The sequence below is a fragment of the Gambusia affinis genome, linkage group LG16, assembly GCF_019740435.1.
Source record: "Gambusia affinis linkage group LG16, SWU_Gaff_1.0, whole genome shotgun sequence".
Lineage (NCBI taxonomy): Eukaryota > Metazoa > Chordata > Actinopteri > Cyprinodontiformes > Poeciliidae > Gambusia > Gambusia affinis.
Genome location: NC_057883.1, coordinates 18,912,052 through 18,937,304, shown reverse-complemented (window position 1 = coordinate 18,937,304; position 25,253 = coordinate 18,912,052). Strand labels below are relative to the sequence as shown.

The following is a 25,253-nucleotide window of genomic DNA, read 5'->3' as shown; positions in this document are numbered from 1 at the left end:
GTGTCCAGTTAATCATGGGAAAGAGCCTGAGTGCTGACAGCTGCAGACGTGCTAACTGGGCTAATGGCATCAGCATGCTGCCTCATTTTCTGTAAAGACCTGACCCCTCACATGAGTCAAGCTGGAGTTTAAAAGAAAGAATCCAAGCTGCAGGTTTCACTATAAAATACTTACAGATGCCCTTCTAAAAGAGTTATTAACATTTTAAGTAAAAACAAATATCTCTCTGAAACCTTGACTAAAGAATTTGATAGCACAAATACAAGTTTTAGCTCATAGTTTTTTCTTTTGATCTAGCATGCACTTTCTATCCTACGCTTCAACACTTAATGTTCCTGGTTGAGTAATGTCAAAAAACAACAAAAAAAAATCCCAAAAAACTTACACCTCAAATAAACTGTATTGAATGAGGGTTATTTTGATATTATGTAACCACTTTGCAAAGGACAACTAGCCAAATGGCACAAGAGAGCAAATCTCAGGATCTATGATGGTCGACTTTGTTAACAGTTGATAAGATTCTATTTGGCCGGTGGAATCAAAGCAGATCAAATTCTGGAAATTAAACAAAAGCTGATTCAACATACTATTCTTTATCTTCAGAGATAATCAGGCAATATAATAGTTATGATTAAAGTAAAATAATTTGAAATATTCTGAATTTATCAAAAGTTTGATTTTGAGCAATTCCATGGCGATTTATTTTTTTGTATTATTTTTTCCACTGGCAGCTGCAGAAAGCAAGAGGTCTCATACAGAAGTTGGTGTACTTGAAGAATCAAAAGAGGCCTGTATATAAGAAAATGCTAAAGACCAAATTCATTATCTTCAGCGTGTATCTCCGTCCTTATTCATCAGAATCTTTTCCAGGTGCTTCATCTCCATCCATATTGGAAACTCTTCAGTTTTCCACTAAAATTTGTTTGGATTGGATAAAAGGGGTAAACACAAAAAAGCTGTCACTGCGATGTATTCGGGGTTATTGTTACATATAACAAACGCATAAGAAACATTTTTGGGCTTACTTCCTAAATTGTGGTAAATCAACTGACCCGTGGGTTGTGGACAGCAGGGGGCAGTAGTGGTCACCATCTAGAATGAAACAAGCCAGCAAAACTCCAAACACAACTGGCGATATTGGCCTTTTTTAAAGAGAAATAGAGATCTTTATAAGTATTTTCTGACGTCATCTCCTTCCAGATAATGATTACTTAACGTGCTGAAGCTGCTCATTCAGCTGCGCACAGGGACACATTTAGGCTTTTAGCAGCCTCATTAACTCAACTATTAGGACACATCTAATCATTTGATGCATGGACTGAGGGCATATGCTGACAAAATATTTTCTGGAAAATTGGCTGAAAAACACAGCTTTGCACACAACTATTCAGCAAAGTGAAAATAAATGAACCTGAAGCAGTTTGTATGCAGAGATCTCAGCAGCTTTATTTGGACTCTTAATTCTCTGTAAGTTGACACAAATGATTCCTGTCCATGGCATTCTTTCACCTTCCACACACAGACAGTCACACATGGTGTCTTGTGTTTGCTGAAATCCGCACAGGCCGTTCCACTTGAGTGCACATGTGGAACATCACTTTAAAGAATCAGAAGCTTCATCCTCTGCAGATGCAGCCTGCAGGGAAACCAGTTGCTGCATCCATTAGCTCCTCCGTCCACAGAAAAGAGGTCCATCTCTGGTGCTTCATTTGTTCTGACAGGGAAGCCAAGCATCCATTCCTTTTTCTTTGAAAGATTGTCGTCATAATGCTGGAATGTCTCACTACAATCTACGCTTAGATAATGGTAACATACAATAGAGTCTGAGAAATGAGTTCTGTCTCCAATTCATATTGTTCTACAAAAAGCTCAACATGTTTTCCTTACCACTCATAAGATAACCCTGTAAAATGTTGAGATTCTTGGTATAAAGGCACAAAGTTCAGCCGCACAGAAAGAGCACACCGCTGTGATCGAGTCCAGCAGAAGCTTGTCTGGTGTTTATTTGATTCTCTGTAATTAAAGCCCTCATAAAACTTGCAGCCTTTCATCTGAGGATCATTACTTTCACATAACAAAAATAACAACAAAGAAAAACATGTTGGGATTAATTTTGCCTTGTAGCTGTGATTGGACAGAATGGTAATTCTTAAGAAAAATCGTATGCAGAAAAGTGAATTAAAAAATATAAATTTAAAAAAGACTTTATAATACACTGACTGAGAGAAACAGATCAGCTTCCAGAAGGAATTGCCTGATCTAGGTGTATTTTGGTCCACATGCACAACAGTGACAGATGGACATGATTCTATTCCTATGGAGTTTCAAATGGCCACCACAGAGTGTAAGTGCTGGCATCTGGCACTAACCAGAGCATATGACAGTCAGAACAAAGAGAGAAGGTCAGGAGACAGAAACTGCTGTATTACAACTGGAAGGATTTTAAAAGAGCTTGCATTGTTTGTTTGCATGAGTTTAGGCACCATAGCATGTAGAGTACCAGCATGTGAATGGTACAAACTGACCTGGATAATAAAAAAGGATCCAACAGGTGCATTAGCTAAGCATCCCAAGATTTTCACACTATCACCCCCTTTTCTTTTTCAGAAAAGGTGGGTCTTATTCAACAGATTTTAGGGTAAGTTACTTAATTTTAACTTCTAAGCTCATATCAAATGAAGTGCTTTCCATCAGTTGAATTTTCATATAGATAAGCAATGCACAACTATTTTAAGACAATGATGTCACAACACTGACTCTAACCTACCCCTCAACCCCAAACACGTAAAAACCATCAATCTATTGTAACTGTGTAGCCCAGAGGCCCACAATCTACTCAACCTAGGCCAGTAAACAGACCTTTCAATGGTCAGATGTTTGAACTAATGGGTTACCGTGAATGAAGGTTCCAGTCATCCAAGGCTAACCATAATGAGGATCACTCCATTGTGCTCCGAACATTACGACCTCTCTGGAATCACTATTTACAACACCTTGTGTTGTCTTATGGCAAAAAATCTTAGAGCAAAGATGGCAGCATTTCTAGTGGCGCAATTTAGTTAGTCAGTTAATTTAATTTCCAGCACTCTCTGGGTGCTAAACTGTTTTGTCAAGAACTGTAAAATTAATGAGGAAAAAAAGGCATAGTGTGGAATTTGCTGCTCTAAGTTTTACAAAGTAACATTTTCAGAGGATAAAAATCTATCCTATATCTCCAAATGATCTAAAGTATAGCAGCATAACCAGATTAAAAGAGTTCATAGATAAAATTCGGTGGACTTTTTCCAAAGGAAGTGTTTGTCTCTGTAGATGAGAAAAATTAATCGTTTCTCTCTGCTGCAGAATCCAAAGTCGTGACGCAGCTCTAAATGCCAAAAGAGGCCTTTCCTGCTGAAAAAGCCAGATGACTTGGCGCCTTCCATAAAGATTTGTGGGACTTGTGCAGTAGAAAATATAAGCACCAGTTTTCCAATATATCCCTATCTCTGGCTGTGAAATCTTTAAACAGTGACATAATGAAAAGAAGTTTCCATTTTGTAAATAAAATGAAACTTAGCTCTACCATCTCTATAAACATAAGGCCAGAAGAAAGAGAGGCAAAAATACAACAGATCTTTACTGACATGTCATCTAGACTGAGATAAACCCGAGCTGGGAAACCTATAACTGGAGCCAATGTTGTTTAATACACACATGGCACAAAGCTCACTGGATGGGATCAAAAAGTTAGCTGACGTTTAAGTTTCAAATAACATTACCAGAGTTATTAATTTACAGTAGAGGTTTGAATCCATGTGTACTCTAAATCCTGGAGTCTGGTTCATTGTGTGACTTTCACATATATGTTAAGTTCAATTCAGATGGTTCTCTGATGAAGAGCTGATTCAGCAGTTGGTCAGGTGAGATACCAGACTTGCAGCTCTTGGGCAGAGTATTGCCAGCATTTATGAATAATAAAGCCTAATTTTAGCAGGCTTAACAATTCTAGTTAATCTTCAATGTGCATCAGTTTTCTACAAACAACAAAAAGGTCAGAGACCAGTGAGAACTCAATCAAGAACAAAATTCCTTCAGCAGAACCACTTTAATGTTATGGAGGGACCTGGGTACCCCCAGTGATCCTGGGTCTAGGAACACAGGAAGTACATCGGTGCTTTGTCCCGGATGATGGCAAGATGGAGCAGGAAATGAACAGATGGATTAGACTTTGCCTGGAGTAATGAAGATGTTGTTGCTGTCTATCATGGTGAAGACCAAACTGAGCTGGGATTCAGGCTAAGCTCTGGATTTACTGGTCGACCTTCCCACCTTCACCTTTGGTCATTAGTTACAGATCAACTCTTAAAGGAATAGATCTTCTGATCAGGAGGCCTCGGCTGGAAGGATTTTCAGGTACAGCCCACTGAGAGGAGTCTTGGATGCAGAAACAGAAGTGAAAGGATTACATATTCCTTCTGACTTGGCAACACTTTTATTTTATAAGAAGAGAGAGGGATTGGTTTGTTACCTATACAGATCTATGGATGTAGTAAGTATGCAAGGATGGATGGAGAGTTTAATCTGTCTCTGCATCAGTCTTATATTTTGTCCCTCTGTTTTTCACAATAACCTTACTCAGCTGGAGTTTGATCCTGTTTGAGTTACCTTGTGTTTTTGTTCGGTTTCTATTTTGTTTTTTGCATTGGAAGCAAACAAAATTTGACTTCTATTAACATGCAAAAGGAGGGCTTAAAGAAAAAGAAGACAAACAAAAGCCACCAATGTGTTTGGCATCTTTGAACCTGTAAATACCAAAACTTTACTGTCTTTAATTCACCACTACTTCTTTCTCTATAACTAACTGTATGTACACAGCAAAATTGAATTTTTTTAATAAATTATATCTCTGTCTTTATATATATATTGATTTATATATTTCATATATTAAATTGTATTTACACTGTAAAGACTAGAACTACTCGTTCCAAAAGAGGATTTGTACAAATGGGCTCTTCTACTTTCCTTACTGTACAGGTTTGAGCTTCCCTTGAGAAAAAAAAAAAAAAAGAGTACCCATCAGCCACCACTCATGCTCACAACCACTGCTCTAGTGGACGTAATACAGCCAGTAGACCAAGTTGAAGAAGGTGAATGCGATCGGGAAGACGACCCGGGACCACTTGTCTATGGCGTTGACGTCTGTGAGATCCGGGATCTTGACTTTCAGCTGTGAGGCTCTCCTCCGCAGGCGGCTTTTCTTGTGTCCAATTGGCCGGTCAAGGGCTGGCCGTCCATACAGGTCCCGGCTCGTCATGGGCTTGCGGTACTGTATGCTGGCGCTGTCGTAGGAGAACATGGTGGCCCGGGGATCGTTGAGGGCGCCCATCATATCCGGTCCCCCCATCTCAGAGGGGAGGTTCGTCAGGAGGATGTTGCCATGAGCGTCGACCTTAAAAGGCAACAAGACAACATTTCAGTTTTATTTTCAACTAAAAAGAAAGTTAAATCAAAAATAAATCTGCTAGCCACCTCCAGGCATCTGCCTTGTCATTGCTACAATTCTTGCTTTCAATTTGAGGGGGTTTTGTTCTTGTGATTTTAGTTGAGAAAAACGTCCAGGAAGGGGTAGACTTACCCCTTCCTCAATTCACACTTTTTGTATCCAGGCGTTGTCATTTCATTTCCTCTCATCTTATTTCTTTTTTGTACACAAACCATTTGCTAGTTTTGCAGCTAGTAAATTAGCTTTGTATTCATTGTTGTTCTGATCTCCATTTGGATTAGTTGATCTTCTTGAAATCAAAGATTATGACACCTAGTAAGACCAAAATAACCCCGCCTGACTTTCTGCTGGTAGATATTATTTGTTGGAGGAATGTTCATGTTACTTATTTAAAATATGAAAAAAAAAAACTTTAAATTCTAAGTTTTCAAAGAAGGCTTGAAATGTCCACCTTTTATTAGCAAGAACTGGTGCATGATTGATATGAAACAACCAGTTGCAGATGGCTCTGTTTCATGCTCAAACTAAATGGGTACAAAAAAGCGAAAAGGTTAAATGAGCAACACCTTATACACCATAAATCTAAGTTATCCATAATCATCATGCAAAGCTGAGAAGTTAGGGCTTAAATTTTAAGATTTACATTTAAAAAGTATTTTAAGTTTTCTAAATTTGGCTTTTAAAGCATTCATACCTATCTAATGGGTAGGTGGGTTGGTCATCAGACAAGTAACACTGCCCCAGACTTATTTTAACCTGCCGTAGACATAAGTGACCGATATTTTCCACTCAGATCTTCACCCACCTGCACTTTGCTGCTCTCCAGTCGGCCCTTATTCTCATTGTTGGACTTAGCAGCCTTTTCCGCTGCTTTCTTCTGTAGGTGAGGACCACGTCCAAAAAAGATGTAGTTAACAAAGGCATACTCCAGCAGGGCCAGAAACACAAAGACAAAGCAGCCCATGAGGTAAATGTCAATGGCCTTAACGTATGGGATCTTTGGCAGTGTCTCCCTCAGGTGGGTGTTAATGGTGGTCATGGTCAGCACCGTGGTTATACCTGCAGATGTGCAAAAGTCAACAGTGTAGGACATGCAGACATCTCAGATTCAACATTTCACTTGTAAGAACTATTTTTCCTTTTTTTGTGACAATCTTTGCGAGATTTTGCCATTCCTCCAAATTCATGTTGCCAACATTGCTTATTCAGTGTCTAACTTTGCCATCCAACCTAGTTCTGAACCCGACAAAAAACAACCACCAATACATCCAAGAGAGAACCAACAACTGATTGCAAAAGCTGACAACTTCGAGTGGTCCACAGACTTTGAACTCATCAGAAAAAAAGTGGAAATAACCACCAGAATTAGGTAATGAAACCCTTTGTTAAGCTCCTGAGAGGCTCAAAGTCTTGACAACTGTTAGATCTGTAAGGAGAATAAGATTTTCTTTAGTAGTAGAGTAGAAGTAGTATAGTAACATTATTGTGCACTTCCTCTATGATAATTCCAAAGTAGGTAGTTTTCCTGATTTAGTTTTAGTGAAGTGTAAATTTTAGGGTCGTAGGTTACCCCTCAACCACTGGCTTTTTATGTGGCTGAGGCCATTTTAAGGCAAGGTCAAGAATTGATCTCTCAGAAAGATTTTGAGTCTTTAAGACTAATTAATTTGTGATATTGTTTTTAAGTCATCATCCATATAAAGTGAAATTTTAAGTTTAGCCTAGAAGTATTTCCTGAAAAATAATGTGAAATCTAATGTTGGACCATGACTACAAGAAGAGAATCAATACCCCAGTTTCTATACAAAACAAAAGCATGGAGAATCCTATATTTAAATAAAATTAGCTGAAAAATCTTATATTTGCCAAAACAAATTATTGAGTAGATTCAAGTCTAAAACTGACAGAACAGACTTTACAAATGACAATTGCTCATGAAGACTGATTCTATCTCCATAAATTTCAGCTCTCCAAATCTGAGATACAAATATAATGTAAGCTTATAGACTTGCATGATATATATGTTGAAGATTGCTGTCTATATACATAATAAGAGCTAACAAAAATGAGTGAACCTGAGAGAAATTATGAATAAAAGTCACTGACCTAAAGCCACTCTGGCAGCTGATGCATCATAATTTATCCAGAAGGAGACCCAGGACAAGATGGTGATCAGGGTGGACGGCATGTAAGTCTGCAGAATGAAATAGCCAATATTCCTCTTGAGCTTAAAACTCAGTGACAGTCGTGGATACGAACCTGTTTGGTAAGGAAAATAGTATTAGTCTGTGGTGATCTATTTACAGATTGGTAAAAAGATGCGTACTAAAAGAAACAACATAATGTTTATGACATAATAGGTCCATTTTTCCCATACATTATACTTTTCCAGTATAAACAATGAATATTGTCAGTATCAAGATTTACAAAACATTGTATACAGTTCATCTAAAATACGTTTTTAAAATTTATTAAAAAAAGGTTAATTGTTACCTGTGGCAAACACGGCTTTCTTGGACAGGGTTTGGTAATCAATGATGGAAAACTGAGGCAGCTCGATGTTCTCAACTCCAGTGACTGACCCCGCATTGCTTCCTCCCTGCCAGTAAAACTCAATGTCGTCTGTGGTGTATCCATCTGAGAGAAACAGAAAAACACAAAATAAAAATAAAAAGTTAAAGTCAATATTTATCTTTGGGTACTTGCACAAGTAAGAAAGGAGAGATCAAAGCTGTCCTTAAAAACAATTCCCATGGTAGTCACAGGTCAGATGCCTTAGGACCCACAACCAGAAACCAATGAAACTCAATGGAGGGGAATGTGCATTTGGTCTAGTTCTACTCAGGGGTTAGTCCTTTTTTTTCCAATCTCCTCTTCAACAAGCAGGATGTTAGGAAGAGAAACTGGTGAGGGAAGTAAGAAAGTCACTCTGACATCATCTCTCAGATGTTGGAGATTCACAGCTGTGTTAGTGTGTGACTGAACAGCCTGAACTGTCGGTGACCTCCTGAATGGATTGTCAACACATTTATTCAGCAGGATGTGAACCCACATAAGCTGCAGATCCTTTGGGAACATCTACCAGAGTTTTATTTCTGTTTTAGTATAATTCGTTCACATCATAAAAAGGAGAGTGAAAATATATTGCAGGTTGAAAAAAATGACTCGAGGGAAATACTTTCACACTCAGAGAACATGAAGTCTGGAATGAATCAGCTAGAATGAAAATGGTTTATGGTGCTCATCAGTCAGCAAACTGCTTTCAGGAAGAGTTTCAAAAAAATGTGACACCTCACTGGATATACAAACCAGGAGTTCACACACAAGCAGCTCTGACAGTGGTGCATAGTCCCTGGTCTTAGTGAGGAGCAATTTCAGGACCCTTACTGGTGGATTAAGGACACTGAAGAATAGCATTCCAAATCTGTGTACTGTCTTTTTCTAAATCTAAATCTTTCAAAAGAGAAAGCCTGGTTATAAGTCATAGGCTTTGGGGGAAGCCTTGGCTATAACCATTTTAACAACTATTTGTTCTGCCCTACCTTAAATAATATGGGCAGATTCCGTGGGGACAAGAAGTACTGAAACTTTTTACAAAATGTCAATGTACAGTGCCATAAAAAAGTGTTCACCCCATTACAGATTTCTCTTGTTTTTGATTTAGTTCCAACACTTAAAATGTTTCAGATGATCAATCAAATTTTAGTCATCAGACAAAGATAAATGGAGTAAATATATCTTTCAATTAATTGCGGAGAAAAAAATATATCCAAATAAACCTGTGCTTATAAAAAAATAATATCACCCCCCTTGTAAAATCATCAATTAACTTAACATGGTTGACTTTCTATAGCCACAAACCAGAACTGCAGGACAAAATACAAACTGACAAAAGCAAAATCTGTCTGACAATCCTAAAAAAGAGGCAAGTTCTCTAAACAAAGAAATTTAAAAACAGATCAAATTATCTCCTGGTTTAAAAAGAATGAAAGATAAATTTCTAAGACTTGTAATGGTCAGAGTCTTACGTCTTCGGGACCTGTACAATTTGGTGATGTTACAGATAGTTCTCCCTAGTAGAAAAGTCCTCATAGAGATTCCATTGAAGCACACTTGGAAAATGCAGCAAGACAAGCCCACCTATGAATTAGTTGGACAAAAACAGATTCTTGAGTCAAAGTATTGGCCAAAATCCAATTGTGATTCTGTTGCAATATTATAAATATGCTCATAAATCATTTGCTGTGTTTGAAATAAAACAGCTCTGTACAGAACAGTGTCTCAAGACTCCACAGAAATGAAAAAAAGACTCATTACCAGCTATTGTAATAAGTGACAGCTACTGCTGCAGTTGCTTTTTTGTACCTAATAAAGGAAATAATTTGAATACTGCATCTTCTATTTACTTAGATTTTCTTTAATTGCCTAAAAGGTTTAGGTTTGCAAAAAATAACAACAACAAAAAAAAATATGGTAGCAATCTCTAAGATGACACACACAGCAAGATGCTGTCTTCATTAAATAATTTTCTACCAGATGAAATATTACCGACTCCTCAACTTTTCCAAAGGAGAACATTTTATTCCATTTCTTACTTGATCTAAGTGCTAACCTTTTTATTGCTGTTGTAATGCTCAGTGCATTACAACAGCAAACAAAAGCTGCAGATCCGATGCTAAATGTGGTATCTCATATTATTTGTCCTCTAAACTCAAAACTGACAGTATTTTAATAAATTCATGCTTCCTTCCAGCTGCTGGACATCCTCCAGTTTCCCAGAGGCTGAGTTGGACAAGAAATAAAGCCTTTCCCTTTACGTTCCCTGGCAGGTCTCTGGGCTATATCCACGGGCTGAAACAGAGTGACCCGGCCCCCAATGCCCCATCGGCAATTAGACCCATTTAATTGGGCCAATGTGTTTCTCTTTTCAGGCTCTCCATCTTATCTGCAGGCAGTTGAAGGATTTCTGGGAATTAACAGCTTATCAAGAGCGGAAGAGCTTCATTATGCTTTTACTTCATTTTTCTCATCCCTTTTCAGTACGAAGAGGAGCATTTTAGAAACGGCTTAAGTGAACAATTAGAATAATTTGAACACGTTGAATGATTAAAAAGGAGAATTGCCTATTATAATGTCAGTTCTTCCAAATATTCCGAATATCTCCTGATTTATTGAACTAAATTCAGTTTGAGTTTGTGTTTTTACCTGTCTGAACTACAACATGTTTTATAAATAAAAAAAAGGCTCCATATCTTCACACCTGAGTTCTTTTTTTCAAATATAATCTCTTCCTTTGTAAAACCATCTCCCAGTTTTGTTCATGAATAGTAGGTAGACGCCCTGTCTACTTAGGCTCAGACTGTATCATTGGACATTTCTATTCATTTTCAACTCAAAACCTGAAAAAAAATTACCTTCTAAATAATAAAACATGCTAAAATCAAAACATTCAATTGATCATAAATTAAAAATGGCAAATTTTGTTTATATGAATTATTATAAAGGTGCTATTGTAGTATTGTTTTGTAGTATGTGATGGTGGTGGTACTTGGAAAATTTGGTATGTAGGTGCTCGTTATTAAAAGTCTGACATCCATTGAGTCTTCAAATCAATTACCCCACTTTAATATCTCTGCTGCGCCCTCACAGGATGCTGTTGCCACAACAATGTTTTATTGTGGGTTTGGTTTCTTGAGAGTAATGTCTTAGTGTGGAGAAAAGTGTGCACAATGTTTTGCAAGTGGCCCAAAAGTTAAGTTATTGTTTTATCTGACCAGAGCGCCTCCTTCCACATGTTTGCAGGGGAGCATCTCAATGGCTGCTTCATAACTAGAAACTTAGCCTAGCTTTCTATTTGGCTTGACACATTGAATGGCTTATGGTTCAATTAAAATATTCTCCCAACTGAGTTGTGTAGCTCCTCCAGAGCTAGCATAGGGTCTTTGGCTACTTTGTTTATCCTGCCTGTCATGGACACCCATCTCTTTGTATACTTGAAGTTTTGCCATATGTTTTCCATTTTCAGTTCATTGATTGTACAGTGCTTTGTACAAAAATTGTGATATTGTTTTTCAATACAATTCTGCCTTTAGCCTTCTCCTTTGTCTACTTTGTGTTAGTTTATCACATAAAACCAAACAAAATAGACTACAGTCTTGAGTTGCTGTGTAATAAAATATGCAAGGAAATATAATTTTGCTGCCCACTATAATATCCTTAGAGATTTAGTCTTTATTTCTAATTTCAATTTTCTTAGCTATTGAAATTTACACATTAAGATGGATAGGCATTTTGATCTAATTCAATCTGTATTTGAGTATGAAATGTTTGTGTGCTTCAGATTCAGAGCTACCAGGTCTCACCACTTAATTTTCATGCTCAAATGTAATATCTATTTTATACTACACTGACTAGATTCAATAAGACAGCCCAGAAGAGCATGCATGAGCATGCTTTTGTTCGATTATTAAGGACAGCTGATATCTGTCAGACACAGTAAAATTGAAGAACTTGGACCATGGCAATGAGCCTTATTTCTATACCCAATGTAACCAATGAACAAGGCTCTAAAACTATGGCACAAAACAAATTCTTAGCCTGCATCAGTTTAATCTGTCAGAAAATTGAGAAGGGAGAAAGTTATAATTTAACAGACACAAGTACAGCTAATGAGCACCCCCTCTTACCATTACAGAAAACCCATTTTATCTATCTTTAATAGACATCAAGAATGTGTGGATGATTAGGGATTAGGGTGTGCAATGAGATTGTTGCTTTAGTCTATTGTGGTAACAAAGCAATTCATCTGAAAAGCTAAACTTTGATTTAACTGTTCCATCTGTACCCAAACTAACTTATAACATTCATAAGATTTGGATTTTGACTAAGATCCTTTATACAAGCAGCTGCAATCCATTCCGTCATCCATTAGAATAAAGATTAGCTCTTTTCCAGAATTTCTACTTCATCTGTTGCTTTATACGTCATGTCTAGCCAAAGGTTAATTTTCAGACCTGATCACTGCTTAAACTTCTATAGAAAACTAAAAACAGTCATAAATAAACTGATGTATATTAATGAGTTTTTGGAGAGCTCATATGGCTTTGTTGCATATGCATGACTTATGCATGAAGCTCCAGGCAGAAAGGTGCTCCACCCTCTCTAAATGTAGATATATACTGTATAATGTGTGAGACTTTAACTATTTATGTAAGCATTGTTAATTATTTAACTGCGGCACTCCGGACAGGTCCAGTTAAACAGGAACTGTCAGTTCACATTAGATGGCTTTAAGCTGAATGTGACCTTAACAACCTCAGAGGATTCTGACCTGGGAAACTGATGTTTCAGATAATTTTAATAAAAATGCAGAATTATCAAGCTTCTTTTGGTGGGTAGGTTGAGAACCATTTCCATAGAAAAACTGAAAATAAAACAACAACCAGGACAAATATGGTCTGGGTGGTATAATCAATTTACTGAAGAAATAAAACACAGTGAAGACCCACAGTTAAGTTTCTTTTATCATGAACACCTATGGATTTCCAAGAGGAGGGATATGGACAAATGGAAAAATGAAGAATGGATGGATAGAAACATGGCTGGACCAAAATTGAAACAGGGATGGAAAAATGGTTGGATGTACAGTCAAATGTAATGTGGGTTTATTAACAAGCAGTTGAGATTCTAACAATACAAATCTGACATGCACACGAATTACCATGTAGTTAATTTCCTGCTTTATTAATCAGAATTATGATCATTTCAGATTTATAAAGGGTGCTCTGACAAGCTGTGTTTTCTTTGGATTTTATAATTCTTTTATCTCAGGCTTGTGTACTTTTGCCCATTTTTATCACTTGGATTTTCTATAGCTTCCCTAACACCTGGTTTTAGCTCCTGAAGCATGTAGTAACAAGTTCTAGTAAAACTCATCTAGATCTATGAACTGATTCTTTGTTTTACATTATTGTGGCTTTCTTCATCTCTGGTGTCCCTGATGAAAATCAGGTGTTTAGTTTCACCACATGAAGATCATGACAGATTCTTGTGTCAGAGTTGTGTGATATCTGAAAACAGACCGATCTATCCAGGTTCACTCAGCATCTCTTGAATTAGTTTGGTCACAAAAACTGTGTTGCTTACAGCTCTCGATCTCCAAGGTGCAGTTCTGTTCATCCAGCGGGTATCTGCGAAGGTCCATCATGCAGGCGGCTGTCGTGGTGATCCTTGGTGAAAACAACAAAAAAAATGTTCATTTGATTTTTTGAAGTTTAAGGGTAGAGTATAACTCACAGAACCGACCTTCTAAACCTCGAATTACACAAATCCTTTTAAACCTTGAGTGGAGCGAAACCATCCGTCTCATTCCCATAATTGCCTTTGCTCTGCTGAATTGACGTCTGCAGCTCTTCTCCCTTTGTAAAGCTTTGTGTTTTATATCTCAATTATAGCAAGCAGTAATTAGGAGTTAACAATAAAACCGGATGAAACTCTCAGTGAAGTTTTAAGCAACAACAGTCACAAACTGTTCTCCGTACGGATGGAGCCACACCTTATTTACAGCCTCATAATCTGTGTGTACGACAGAAAACACGATTAAAGGTCATCCCAGAAATCCACTGTAGCATGTAGGTAGATTATAATTAATGTGCTGAAATGGAAGGATAAATTACAGGCATTTTTCTGGGTGACCTGCACTTATACTCATTCAGACAGAAAAATCTGGCGGCGTAGGGAATACATGGAGCAAACAAACACGCCGGCACGCTTCATAGACTTTAATTAGACATACGTAAAGCTGCATTATACTCAGTGAAGCTTATTAAAAAGTATTTATTGTCAAATGAAATACAATCTGTCTAAAATAAAACATTCCTATTCATTTCTTAGGTTGATTTACTGACATACACAGTTGGGATCTTCAATGTATAATTAGAGCAGTAGCTCTGAAGCTATTTAGAGAACATTTTTCCAGCCAGTCCCACCCCAACAAGATGAGGAAAAAAAATTAATACACCCCTTATAATGAATAGAATATTCTTTTAAATGTTTGGTTTCTTTTTTTCCTTCATTGTGAAGAAAATTAACTACTTTTCATTTTTGTCCGGATTTCATGGTAAAAATGCAATAAAGTAGCAACTATACTTTCATAAAACAAAAACGTGAGTAAGCACCTTGGTTCAAAACAGTTGTGAAAATAAACTTTTTCCACTTTGGCCAACATTTGGTGGCGGCTGAACAGGTTTGTCTTATCAGAGCCAGTCATTAGCAGAGATCCTGCAGATATCAATGTCATGCTACACCTCATTTTGTCACCATGGAATGTAGATTTGTTCAATGTGTAAAGTGGAATAAGTAATCCCAAAGTATTCAGCTCCATTCAGCTCTGGCTGTGCCCCTGTCTCTTCTTCCGATAGTCACGTCTACAAATATTGTAAAAAGAAGCAACCAGGAGGTTCCCATGTATAACCTGACCACTGGTTCTGTCATTATCTGTATCTCAGATTTGGAAGTGTTGTCTCATTCTTGCTGCTTCATACTTAACTAACTGTGAACCAATCTAGTACACCTTGAAGGTCAAGACTCCAAAACACCAACAGAACCACATTGCTTACAAAAATAAAAGGGGAGCTGCAACAAATTCTCCAAGATTCCATTGTATTCTCTTGATTTGGAGAAAAAGCTATTCCATCATGGCATAATATGAACTCCACTGATAATGAAAAGTATTCTTGGGCTCTAGTTTGTGCACCCAACTGTGTGACTCTAAGGGATTCACAACTATAAAAACAGAACTGCAGCCTTCTCCTTACAAGTCAGTGAATGGACACTTCCCATTTGTACTGTCTGTCCATGCCTCTTCACCAGCTTTAAGACTTATCCAAAGCTTCCTAAAGTGTTCAGTGTGTTAAAGAAAAAGATGAATAGCCAGGAATATTCTGAAGGTAAAGGATAAATATTTATGTTTTTATGGGCTTTTAGCGTCCATGACAGTGTAAGAGCTGAGAAAACGTGAAGACAGCTGAACTTTTACTGTCAGAGTAAGGAGGTATTAAAGGATTTTTTCATTTTCACAAGTCACACTGGAATTTCTGGACATGCTATTTTCAGTCTCCTTTCAGAAAATACTTTCTGAAGCACAGAGCCTTAGGAAAAAGTCAAAAGACAGAAACCATAATAAAATTGCAAATAAACACAAATAAATGAATACATTTTCATCTACCCGACAAATATGACAAAACAAGAGCGGTGGTTGTAATGTGTATTTGTTATTTAATAACCTCTGACTTTTTACTGTGATTTCCCCACATATGGCCTCGTGATCACTATGACTCGTTAAATAGAAGCTTTTCAGACTCTGCATCAGCTCAGGCCCAGCAGCACAGACTAAACTTAGCCTTTGTGTCATCTTTTCTTTCCATTACTCAGAAAAGCTTTCTCTTAGTTGTGACCATACCCGAGATCTGCCGCTGATGATGTGGAGATAAACAGGTCTTTGATGTTGTCTTCATTATTCCAAGGTGCTGAATTTCCAATAATTGGGATGTGAGAGTGCCAATCAAAGCTGAGGTCATTTTGGGAAACCTAAATATAGCCCTTGTCTCAGCAACGAGCACACTGGATGAATAATTGTCGGAGCCTTTGGGGGATAATGATTCTGCAGCAGAGCAGTGTGAAAGATATGATCATCAGTCCTTCCGATTCTGGGGCCAAAGTAGAGAAGGAAGGAGAAATATACTCCCAGCAATGCAGGGAGAACCTCCTGGACCATTGCATCATTCATTCATTTTATTCAATAAATTTGTTAAACCTTTACTTGAGTCTCCTATGAGTATTTTGCATGTGAGGCCAAAGCTTGAAAAAAAATATGACCAACCCCAACCAGGGGGACAGACAATCATTGTAAGGGTCACAAATTACCTAGGGGTTACACTTTAACACCCATGATCTAGAGCATGGAAATTGAGTGCTTACAGAGAGGACAAATTAGATTCATGGTTTTTATCCAAACAATGAGAACAGTGACAATATTCTGTAATAATTAAATTTTATATTGTTCTGGAAACACACATATTATTTAGGATGGAAATTCTGATCCAGGGTGGGGTGAAAAGGTCAACAAGAATGAGGGAAATGAAAAGTATGCATACTGGAGATTAAACGGGGGAAGGAAACTAGCTTAGAGGGAAATAGTCTTGTCTATCTGAATACACTGAGAATTGCTTCACTTTAGGAAGGGACAGAGTGCTGAAAACAGCCCGCAAGGCCCATGTTCATTCAGCCTCAAAAGAAAAGTTGTTTCTGGGTAAATCCAGCCTGCCTGTCCTTTTCAATGGGCTGCTTCAGGTCTGACTTAATGCTTTCTGCTTCCCTCTCTCATTGTATCCCTGTTTCTGCATTGAAAAGCTGCTTCAATGTGGACTTTAAAAAACCCCTGATCTGAACAGACAGCTCCTCCAGACACAAAACAACACCACCACCCAAAAAACATAAAAGTCCAGAAATTTCAAGTTTGTTCAAATGTAAAAAAAAAAGTGAAATAGTAATAATGTGTTTGTGAAGGATAATGACCCCTAAGAAGCATGAAGGCATTTGGACCAAATAATTTGAACAAAAGCCTTTAAGCAAATCAACTAATTCAATTAAATTTGTTAATGCATTAGAGCAGATTGCACAGAATCTGACTTGTTGATGGGATACCTGGAGAAAACCCACAGCCTCTGTTTCTCTTTAAGGGGCAGTATTGTGTATTTGCCAGGAACATAGAGTCATTTTTTTAGCACAATAATGCAACTATTTGTAGAGTGTTGCTAATAGTGAGAGGTTGATTGACACAGTCAGCAAGTATGAGTGAGAGCATCTGTTTTAAACGAATAAGGCAGCAACAATATTTATCACGGACAGAATGAAATTCTGCAGGAAGTTCAAGGATGTCCAGTTGAAACCTGTTATTTTTTTCTCGTGAATCTTTACTTGAGTCTCCTGTGAGCAGACTCAAGTAACTCATCCCAACTGTTTAGTTCGTCTAGAGAAGAAAAGGCGAATGCTGCCACTTGAGACCAACTGATAAGAAAACCGATGAAAATACCATCCAAGAGCAACTTCTACCAATAATCTGGTGTGACACTTTATTTGAGGGGTTGTGAATAAGACTGTCATGACATTGTCATAAACATGACATAACACCTGTCATGAACATGAGTAAGTATACATAAATATTTAAGACTGCTGTCATAAAGTGTCATTCGGTAAATCATGACACTTTTAATACAAAGTTGATATTATTCAAAATGTCTTCCGTGTCACCATATATCCTTGACTAAAACCCACTAATTATTAGTCTGCTGACTGTGATTTTGTCAACTGCATTTCAAACAAGGTACGGCCTGTTTTGAATTTGATTTTATTTATTTTTTTTTGTAGCTTGTTTTCTTGTATTTTAGTATCACTGTAAATCACATCTTTATCACAGTTTTTTCATAATCTTCCCTGCCAGCTGCTAGGCTATATACAGAGGCCAGAGATATACAGGTTTAATTTTAAGCATTTCCTCTGCCATTTCAAGATTATATCATATTTTGTCTGGCGTTAGTTTTTGCATTCTATCTTTTGTATTTTTCAAAACATTAAGAATGCATATTTTATGAGTAGTGCTTATGGCGATGTAGCCCCACACCTCCTGTCGTTCAGCGCTGCTGGCTTTATTTTTGGAAACGAACAGCTATGTGGAATATCTTGTGATCTATAAATGCCCAGAGGGAGCTCAGAGTCAGCTCTTCTTCGAAGGTTTATCACAAAAATATTTTGTGAAAGAAGCTTGTGTAGCAGAAGAAACTGTGCTTAGTGTGAATTAAACACAGTTCTTAACTTTAAAAACACAGTTTAAAAAAGCAGGGTATGTTCATGTTTTACCTGCACACAATTAAATAAAACTGTATCGAAACATAAGTTATGAGCTGAATTACGAAAGAGTCATCACATTATGCTAAGAAGTCATCAATTAGCCTTGCACTGCAGCAAAATGCTCTCAGAGTAAACCCTGTAAGTAGATGATTGTAAAGTCAGAAAAAAAAATCAAGTTACCTCTGAGCTTTGCAGGTGAAATTTTATTAGAATATTATAACATCCTTAACAAATTAAATCTGTGCTGGAAAGGCATACTACAGATGTTCCACAAAAACTATTAAAGCAACATATTTGTTGCTGTTGAGAAACTGCAACATCCTGGATCCTTCTAGCAAGGAAGTAAGTGTGTTACAAAAGAAAGGCAATGTGTCTTTCAATACCTGGCATCAAATTTATTAACTTTAATCAGGTATTGAACTTAGAGTCTGTATCTTCCAGTACCCATTTGTAAAAAAAGATCAATATTGGGGAGAAAATTAAGATCAGGACAAACCAAATTGGCTGATTTCACAACACAATGAACTGTCGTGTCAAGACAAGACAAAGAAGCAGCTCGAATATCCAAATGTTGACATTTTGCACCTGTGGTCAGAAATATTTTCCTGATCTTAATCAACCATGTGACTAGTTCTCAAAAACCAAACTGACCAGATCTAATCTCATTGAGGAGAATCAATGAGGTTAGGAAGAAGTAGTATCAGCATTGGAAACAGCCAGTCTCAACAGAATTGTTATGGATTTGGAAGTACAAGTCTTTCAAATTAAAGAACTATTATGGATTTTTCTTTAATATACCAAAATGTATATATGCTGACAATATATAGCTCTGTATCTGTTTATTCACAGCAGAACAACATATGAGACTAAGGAAGCCATTACTCCCTGGGCAGCTGATGCCGTATGTCAGTGCTGCAGTTTGACTTGAACCATACTGAAAGACATATGTCTATGAGTGCATCAACATTCTTTCCGTATTCTGTATCCCAGGGAGCAATGTACCAAAGGATTTCCAGTTAAATGAAGGGTTGCCATGAAAACCATGTTGGTTTTGTATCCTGCTCTGGTCAACAGTCAAAGCCCTGCTGCTCAGCCACCTGGCATCTCTTCACCAAATCCTCTATGGTGTGGGTTAGGATTGGTGCATCATTGATAGAAATTTCCATGACTTCAATAATTTTTCTTTATAATCAAAATGAATGTTTTATTTTGCTCTGAAAGCTTTCTGCTAACAGGCAAGTTTCATCTTGTAAGAAATGGTTAACGATGATATATTAACCCCAACCATAAATGCAATTTCTTAAAAAATAAAAATGAAAATGTAACTGAGGAGGAAATTATCAAGTTATTTCTGAAAAAGGTGAATACAAAATATGCACTGGATGAGCCCACAATGCTGATGAGTTTAATATTTACAAGTCAGACCAGGTTTTCTGACTTTCTATTTGAAGAAATTTTGTGCCCATTGAAGAACTAAATAAAAGATTACTCAGCCTTTAAACAACTAATTCTCACCAATTTTAATTTATGCAAAGACTGATATTGTGTCAGTAATTTTTTTTCCCATTAACTTCACATTATCTTTGGTCTAATGGGTTACAACCCAAAAACAAAATCACAAAAAAAAAAAATCCATTGATTTTCTGCTACATTTTGGCGTTTTAAATGTCCCCGTCTTTTGCAGCAAAATCGCTTCAGCCTCACGGATTGTTAGTGGATTAATCATCTCTTTGAAGCTACACACTGGTAACACCAACACATTGATCAAAACTGAATTTGGGTTTTACAACAATTGCAGCAATTAATTGGGTTAGTATTCCCTGGGAAAGATTTGCATGCTTTGAACAGAAGTCTTTTGGAAACACAAACATCCCGGAGGCAGCACTGTTCCTCATTAAAACCTGGTCCCTAAATCCCTTTTATATGTACAATCTACAGCTTTAAATCAACCTCCGCTAGAGCAAGAAATTTCAAGCTTGTTGAAATATGGCAAATATGGCAGATTTGTGTGAATGCATTTATGTCATTAGAAGAAAACCTTGTCTTTAGTACAAACATCCTCAACAAAATCCTTTGTTTCCAAGATGATTTATCCAGATGATAGAAAGAATTTAGAGCAACACTGCACCGTGTGTAATTGCCAGCTTTAAACTTCAAATGTTTTATGTGCTTCATTACAAAAAGTTATATTCTTTTCTTCTTTGTGCTATTCTTACAAACCTAATAGGTTCCTTTGTGGAAATCTAGAAAAATATCTATGACTCTCTTTAAGCAACTGGCAGAGAGATGCAGATTGGTTATTGTCAAAAGCATCAATTTTAAATGATGCAGGATGTTTTATAGAGGACCAACAGGAAAATGTACCAAAAAGAAGGCGATAGTCTTCTTTTTAGCAGACTATCGCCAAAAAGATAGTTAATTGTTACCTGAGGCCGTAAAGCACAGTTCCGTCAGGGTGTAGTCGGATCATCCTGTTCTTGACAGTCACCCCATGGACAAAAGACTTCTTGTCATTAATAAAGTAGGTGTCAGGAACCCAGAGCTGGTCAGCCACCCGGTTGTCCAGGGTCAGGTTTAGGGGAATGCCTGTATAGGACAGCCGCTTATCCCTCCAAGACTGCTGGAAATACATGGTGATGGTGTAGTCCTGATGGGGCACAGAGACAGAAAGACTTTAGTTTCTTATTATCCCTTTGATATCGGACCAGCTTTCAGTGTTTTGTCTATTCCAATGTTGAGAGTCTGGTTTGTGCATTTGGTGATCACACTTGCATAAGTTCAACTTATTTCTCAGAACACACCAGTGTTGTAGTAAAAACTGCCCTGTCAGACAGCTAGCTTTTCCAGCTTGTGAGAAACTGTGTGTGCTTTGATTTCTGTTTTACTCTTGATTTTTATGTTTACTTCTAGCTGAATAAAACTCAAAATGACACAAAAGTAATCTGTGAAAACTTTGCCAGACATTTTCAGATCTTCTGTGAATATGTCTGACATCTCCAGATAAATGTTTAAAATAATTAGCCTTATGCCAGATGAAAACATCATGAATTGATTTCCTCTTCTAGTCTGAACTTTGTCAAAGTTCAGATGGAAGGATTAAGGTTAATTGACCTGAATATTTAATCACTGAAACTGCTATGTGGGTTATTGGTGAAACTCCCACAACTCCCACAAACTATGCAGCTCCTACTCTTCCTCCCTCATAAAAACACGTGTTCCAGCAGCAGTAAAGACTGCAGAAGCGAGTTATGATGTGTGATGTCAGCTCTTATTAAGCAATGGGGAAAGTCACTGGCTTCCATGCTCCAGTTCTGAGACTCAGACAGTTGGAACTCCCAGCTTCACCTGCTCCTCAGAGGCTCCCGTTCCTGCATCAGTCTCAACTCTGCAACTGCTGCACCAGTCATTTCTTACCGTGACTCAGACAGGAATAGTGGAATAATGCAATAGAAGAGTCATAATGGTGTTCTAAATTTATTTGTTTAGATGTGAATAAAAATAACTTGGGATGATGTCTTGTTTTTAAAGCATCACTGAGCTTAGTCTACATCTAATGTCAGATGAACCCATTTTACATAAGAGCTGTCATAAAGCATTCAAAGACACAAACAATGCAGTTTTCTCCAGTGAGAGCCAAGATCTCTCAATATAAACATTTGCATGAATTTGGAAATCTAGCATGGATTGGACCAGATTAAGACATCTGATACATAAAACACATAACAGTAGCACTTCCAGAAGAAGCTTAAAAGGGATGAATCGTCAGTCATTTTTATTTTTTTTATTTATTTTTTTGCTGCTCAGAGTTGATGTCTGAGCCTCAGGGAACATGTGTTTCACTGCTGTCTCTTGCTTTCAGGGTTAACATCTCAACATCGGGAAGGCACTCCACTCATGTTCTCACTTTCCAGCCGGGTCCATTAAAATGCTGGTAGTCCTGTGTGCTTCCTCCTTTTATGTAATTCTAACCCTTCAAATTGCATTTTGTTAGGGCTTTGAATACACGAGGTGTTCGAGCATTCGAATTAGCTGCTGACTGGAACAAAATGAGGAAGCCAGGGAAGTGATGTCATGAAAAGGAGAGGCTAGAGTCATAAAAGCTGATATAAGAACAGGTTAAGACTTTTAGACTTTTTTAAGGCATGTTTTCGTAACAGGCAAATCTAATGCTTCACATGTGACCACATATTATCTTCTACTTACGTACAATGGAGATAAGAGGAAAAGTCAGACACCCTTTAACTTCTCCTGACGTATTCTAAGTATTTTAAGGAGATAAAAGCTATCCCAAACCAACTTGGGCCTATGTGATTTAATATCTTGTTAAATCACGAACTGTGACTCGTCACATTTTTTGGTCAGATTACCTATCCACACTGCATTACTGTCTGACTTTCTTTTGCATCTCCACTATCTGTATTTTAGATATAGCCTACCATAGGAATAAACTGATTTCCACCGTGTGGCAGAGTGCATCAGGATGCAGTTGTGACCCTCAAAGTTGCAGCATCCGTGAGCAGAAAACCTCAGGCACCTCCAACAAAATGGTAGATCTGCAGCGAAACAGTCCCGGAGCCAAAGAGGCACAAAGAGAGATGCAGGGCACCTGACACCTAACCCAGCAACGTAACCACATCCTCCAAAGCCAAGTCTGGAGCCCAGTCTCTCCAGTAGCACCTGTACAAGCATCTGGCAGCAAGACTTTGCTTCTTGGATGATTTAAAAATCAACAATCTCACTTTACCGGACGCCCGTAACCCGACTCCGCATAAGCGGAAGAAGATGTATGACTGGATGGATGAATCTTACTTTAGAACATAGTGATCCATGTTGGATAAGGTCAAGTAATTAGATTTCCTTTGACAGTACAGGCATTCAGACCATCTAAAATGTTTCAACAAACAACTCATCAAAATGTCTCAGCTGAGAGCTGGTAGCATTTAGAGGAAAAATCACCTGGTTTCAGTTGATCTAATCTGGGAGAAGAGCAGCCGTTAAAATTCTTTTCACAGCTATTCAGCGTTTTCAGCATCCGTTGCACTTTGCCAAGATGCTTATGTGTGCATTTCTCAGGAAGCTCAAGGGAAACAAACTTTCTGAAAAAAAACCCGCATGTGTGTGTTTGAGGGCCATCTGTACCGTCAGAGGTCACTGTTCAACACCAAGATGAGCGTGGCTATAGCAAAAAATAAGGCAACCACTGCAACTGCTTTGGCCTGTTAAATACTTTAACTAGAACACAGAGACTGTAGGGAGATTGCAGGCTGTAGAACAAACAGATTTGCAGATTTAAACTACATAGCTGCAAAGATAAAACAAATTTTAATCAAAAGCAAATCATACAGTAGGAGGAGTCAGCTGAATGTCTTATTTTTCTCAGCAGCAGAAGGTTCAATCAAAAGAAAATCTTCAGCCAGTTTTGTGAAAACAGGTGATAAAAACAAGTCAAATATACATGGTGCAAGGTAAAAAAAAAGTGAACTAACAAGATAAAGAAAACCAGTGACAATACAAACAGAGAATGAGGCAAACTGCACTACTGAACTAGTGTGTAGTTTTTAAAGCTTTCTACTTTGTCGTAATTTTAAAATAAACTGTAATTGCAAGTTCAAATAAAAGATAAAAGAACATTGTATTATTCAGAAAGTGATATCAAAAGGTTTGAAGTGTGAAATTCTGGACAAGTAGACAGATGAGAATAATTGCTCTTGATCAGTCATTCTCTATGCTTTTCAAAGGTCTTTCAGAGTTTTTTGTGACCTTTGGATGGATTTGTTTGTACTCAGTTTTACTCCAGTTGTTACTTTTGTAAAGGATTTTATATATCAAGCTTCCCAACTCTGAGCTCTAAGTAATTTAGAAAGGACTGAAACTCAAGACATAAACCAATGTTTTGTGGAAGAACTAAATTGGTTTTCATATCATTTTTTAGAAATAGATCAAATATGAACTTGTAAATCCTGACCAGTCTCAGCACTAGAATCCATTTTAACCAGCAGAATGTTATATCCAAACATCCAGCTTAATAGTAGCAATAAAACAAGAATTAGTCATTCAGCCAGCCACTGGAACTGTTAGTTGCAATAATAAACTAGAGATGACATTATGTCTCATGAGGCAACAGCGAGAAAATGCTGCCTCATAAAGCTGAGAACACAGAATATGAAGCAGAGAGACCTGCTTGTGTTATGCGAGGGTGGGTTTACAGTCTCTTTGGGGATGGAACTATTATTAGAAGCAGCTGTTCCCCTTAGCACCCACATGTCCATCATCAAGGTGGCACCTTGGTGTTTCAGAGGCTGAGTGATAGCCTAAACGTGAACTGAATACTGAGTTCATATAGCCTAGAATCAGGGACAGGAGGTGCTTCCTTACTGCAGTGAAACCACACTGACCTGCACCTCATGTGGACACCAAACCTAGATGACCTAATGTTGAAGCTTTGCTTCCTTGTAAACATTTACCTAATCTGTGAAAATATGTCTCTGTAACACTATTACACTTGTTCCATTTCTTTATCCTGTGGGTCTGACTTACCCTTATGTATATTTTCATCTTCATGCGGCAAAGGGTCTTTTACTGCAATAACCTCACTGCAGTGTGCTGCGGTTTGACCTAATTCCTCCTTATCTATAACCATCTTTGGTGGAAACTGAGCAAACATCAGAAAAGGGATTACAAAGTGAGGTAGGAGGAAAGGCAACATCACTTCTTAATCAGAAAATACTGAAACCCCAGCAGAACCAGGACACATGATGTAAAACACATCCTGATCACAAGTCAGTGATTATGAACTCCTGAAATATCAAAGTAATAATAAGGGGTTTGCAGCTCTGGAACATACACTGCCTGGCAAAATGCTGAA

At 37.6% G+C, this 25,253-nt stretch overlaps 1 protein-coding gene across 1 annotated transcript in view; it reads right to left on the bottom strand.

Moving 5' to 3' along the window:
• Nucleotides 1-1,426: 1,426 nt before the first annotated feature.
• The window catches only part of gabrb1 (gamma-aminobutyric acid type A receptor subunit beta1), a 34,490-nt gene continuing 10,663 nt past the window's right edge, over nt 1,427-25,253 (bottom strand). The window contains exons 4-9 of the mRNA XM_044143560.1: nt 20,815-21,035; nt 13,628-13,710; nt 7,976-8,119; nt 7,589-7,741; nt 6,288-6,541; nt 1,427-5,428 (exon numbers count right to left, since the gene is read on the bottom strand). Coding sequence (XP_043999495.1) covers nt 5,087-5,428; nt 6,288-6,541; nt 7,589-7,741; nt 7,976-8,119; nt 13,628-13,710; nt 20,815-21,035 — 1,197 coding nt within the window. The 3' untranslated portion in view covers nt 1,427-5,086. The remainder of the gene's footprint in view (nt 5,429-6,287; nt 6,542-7,588; nt 7,742-7,975; nt 8,120-13,627; nt 13,711-20,814; nt 21,036-25,253) is intronic.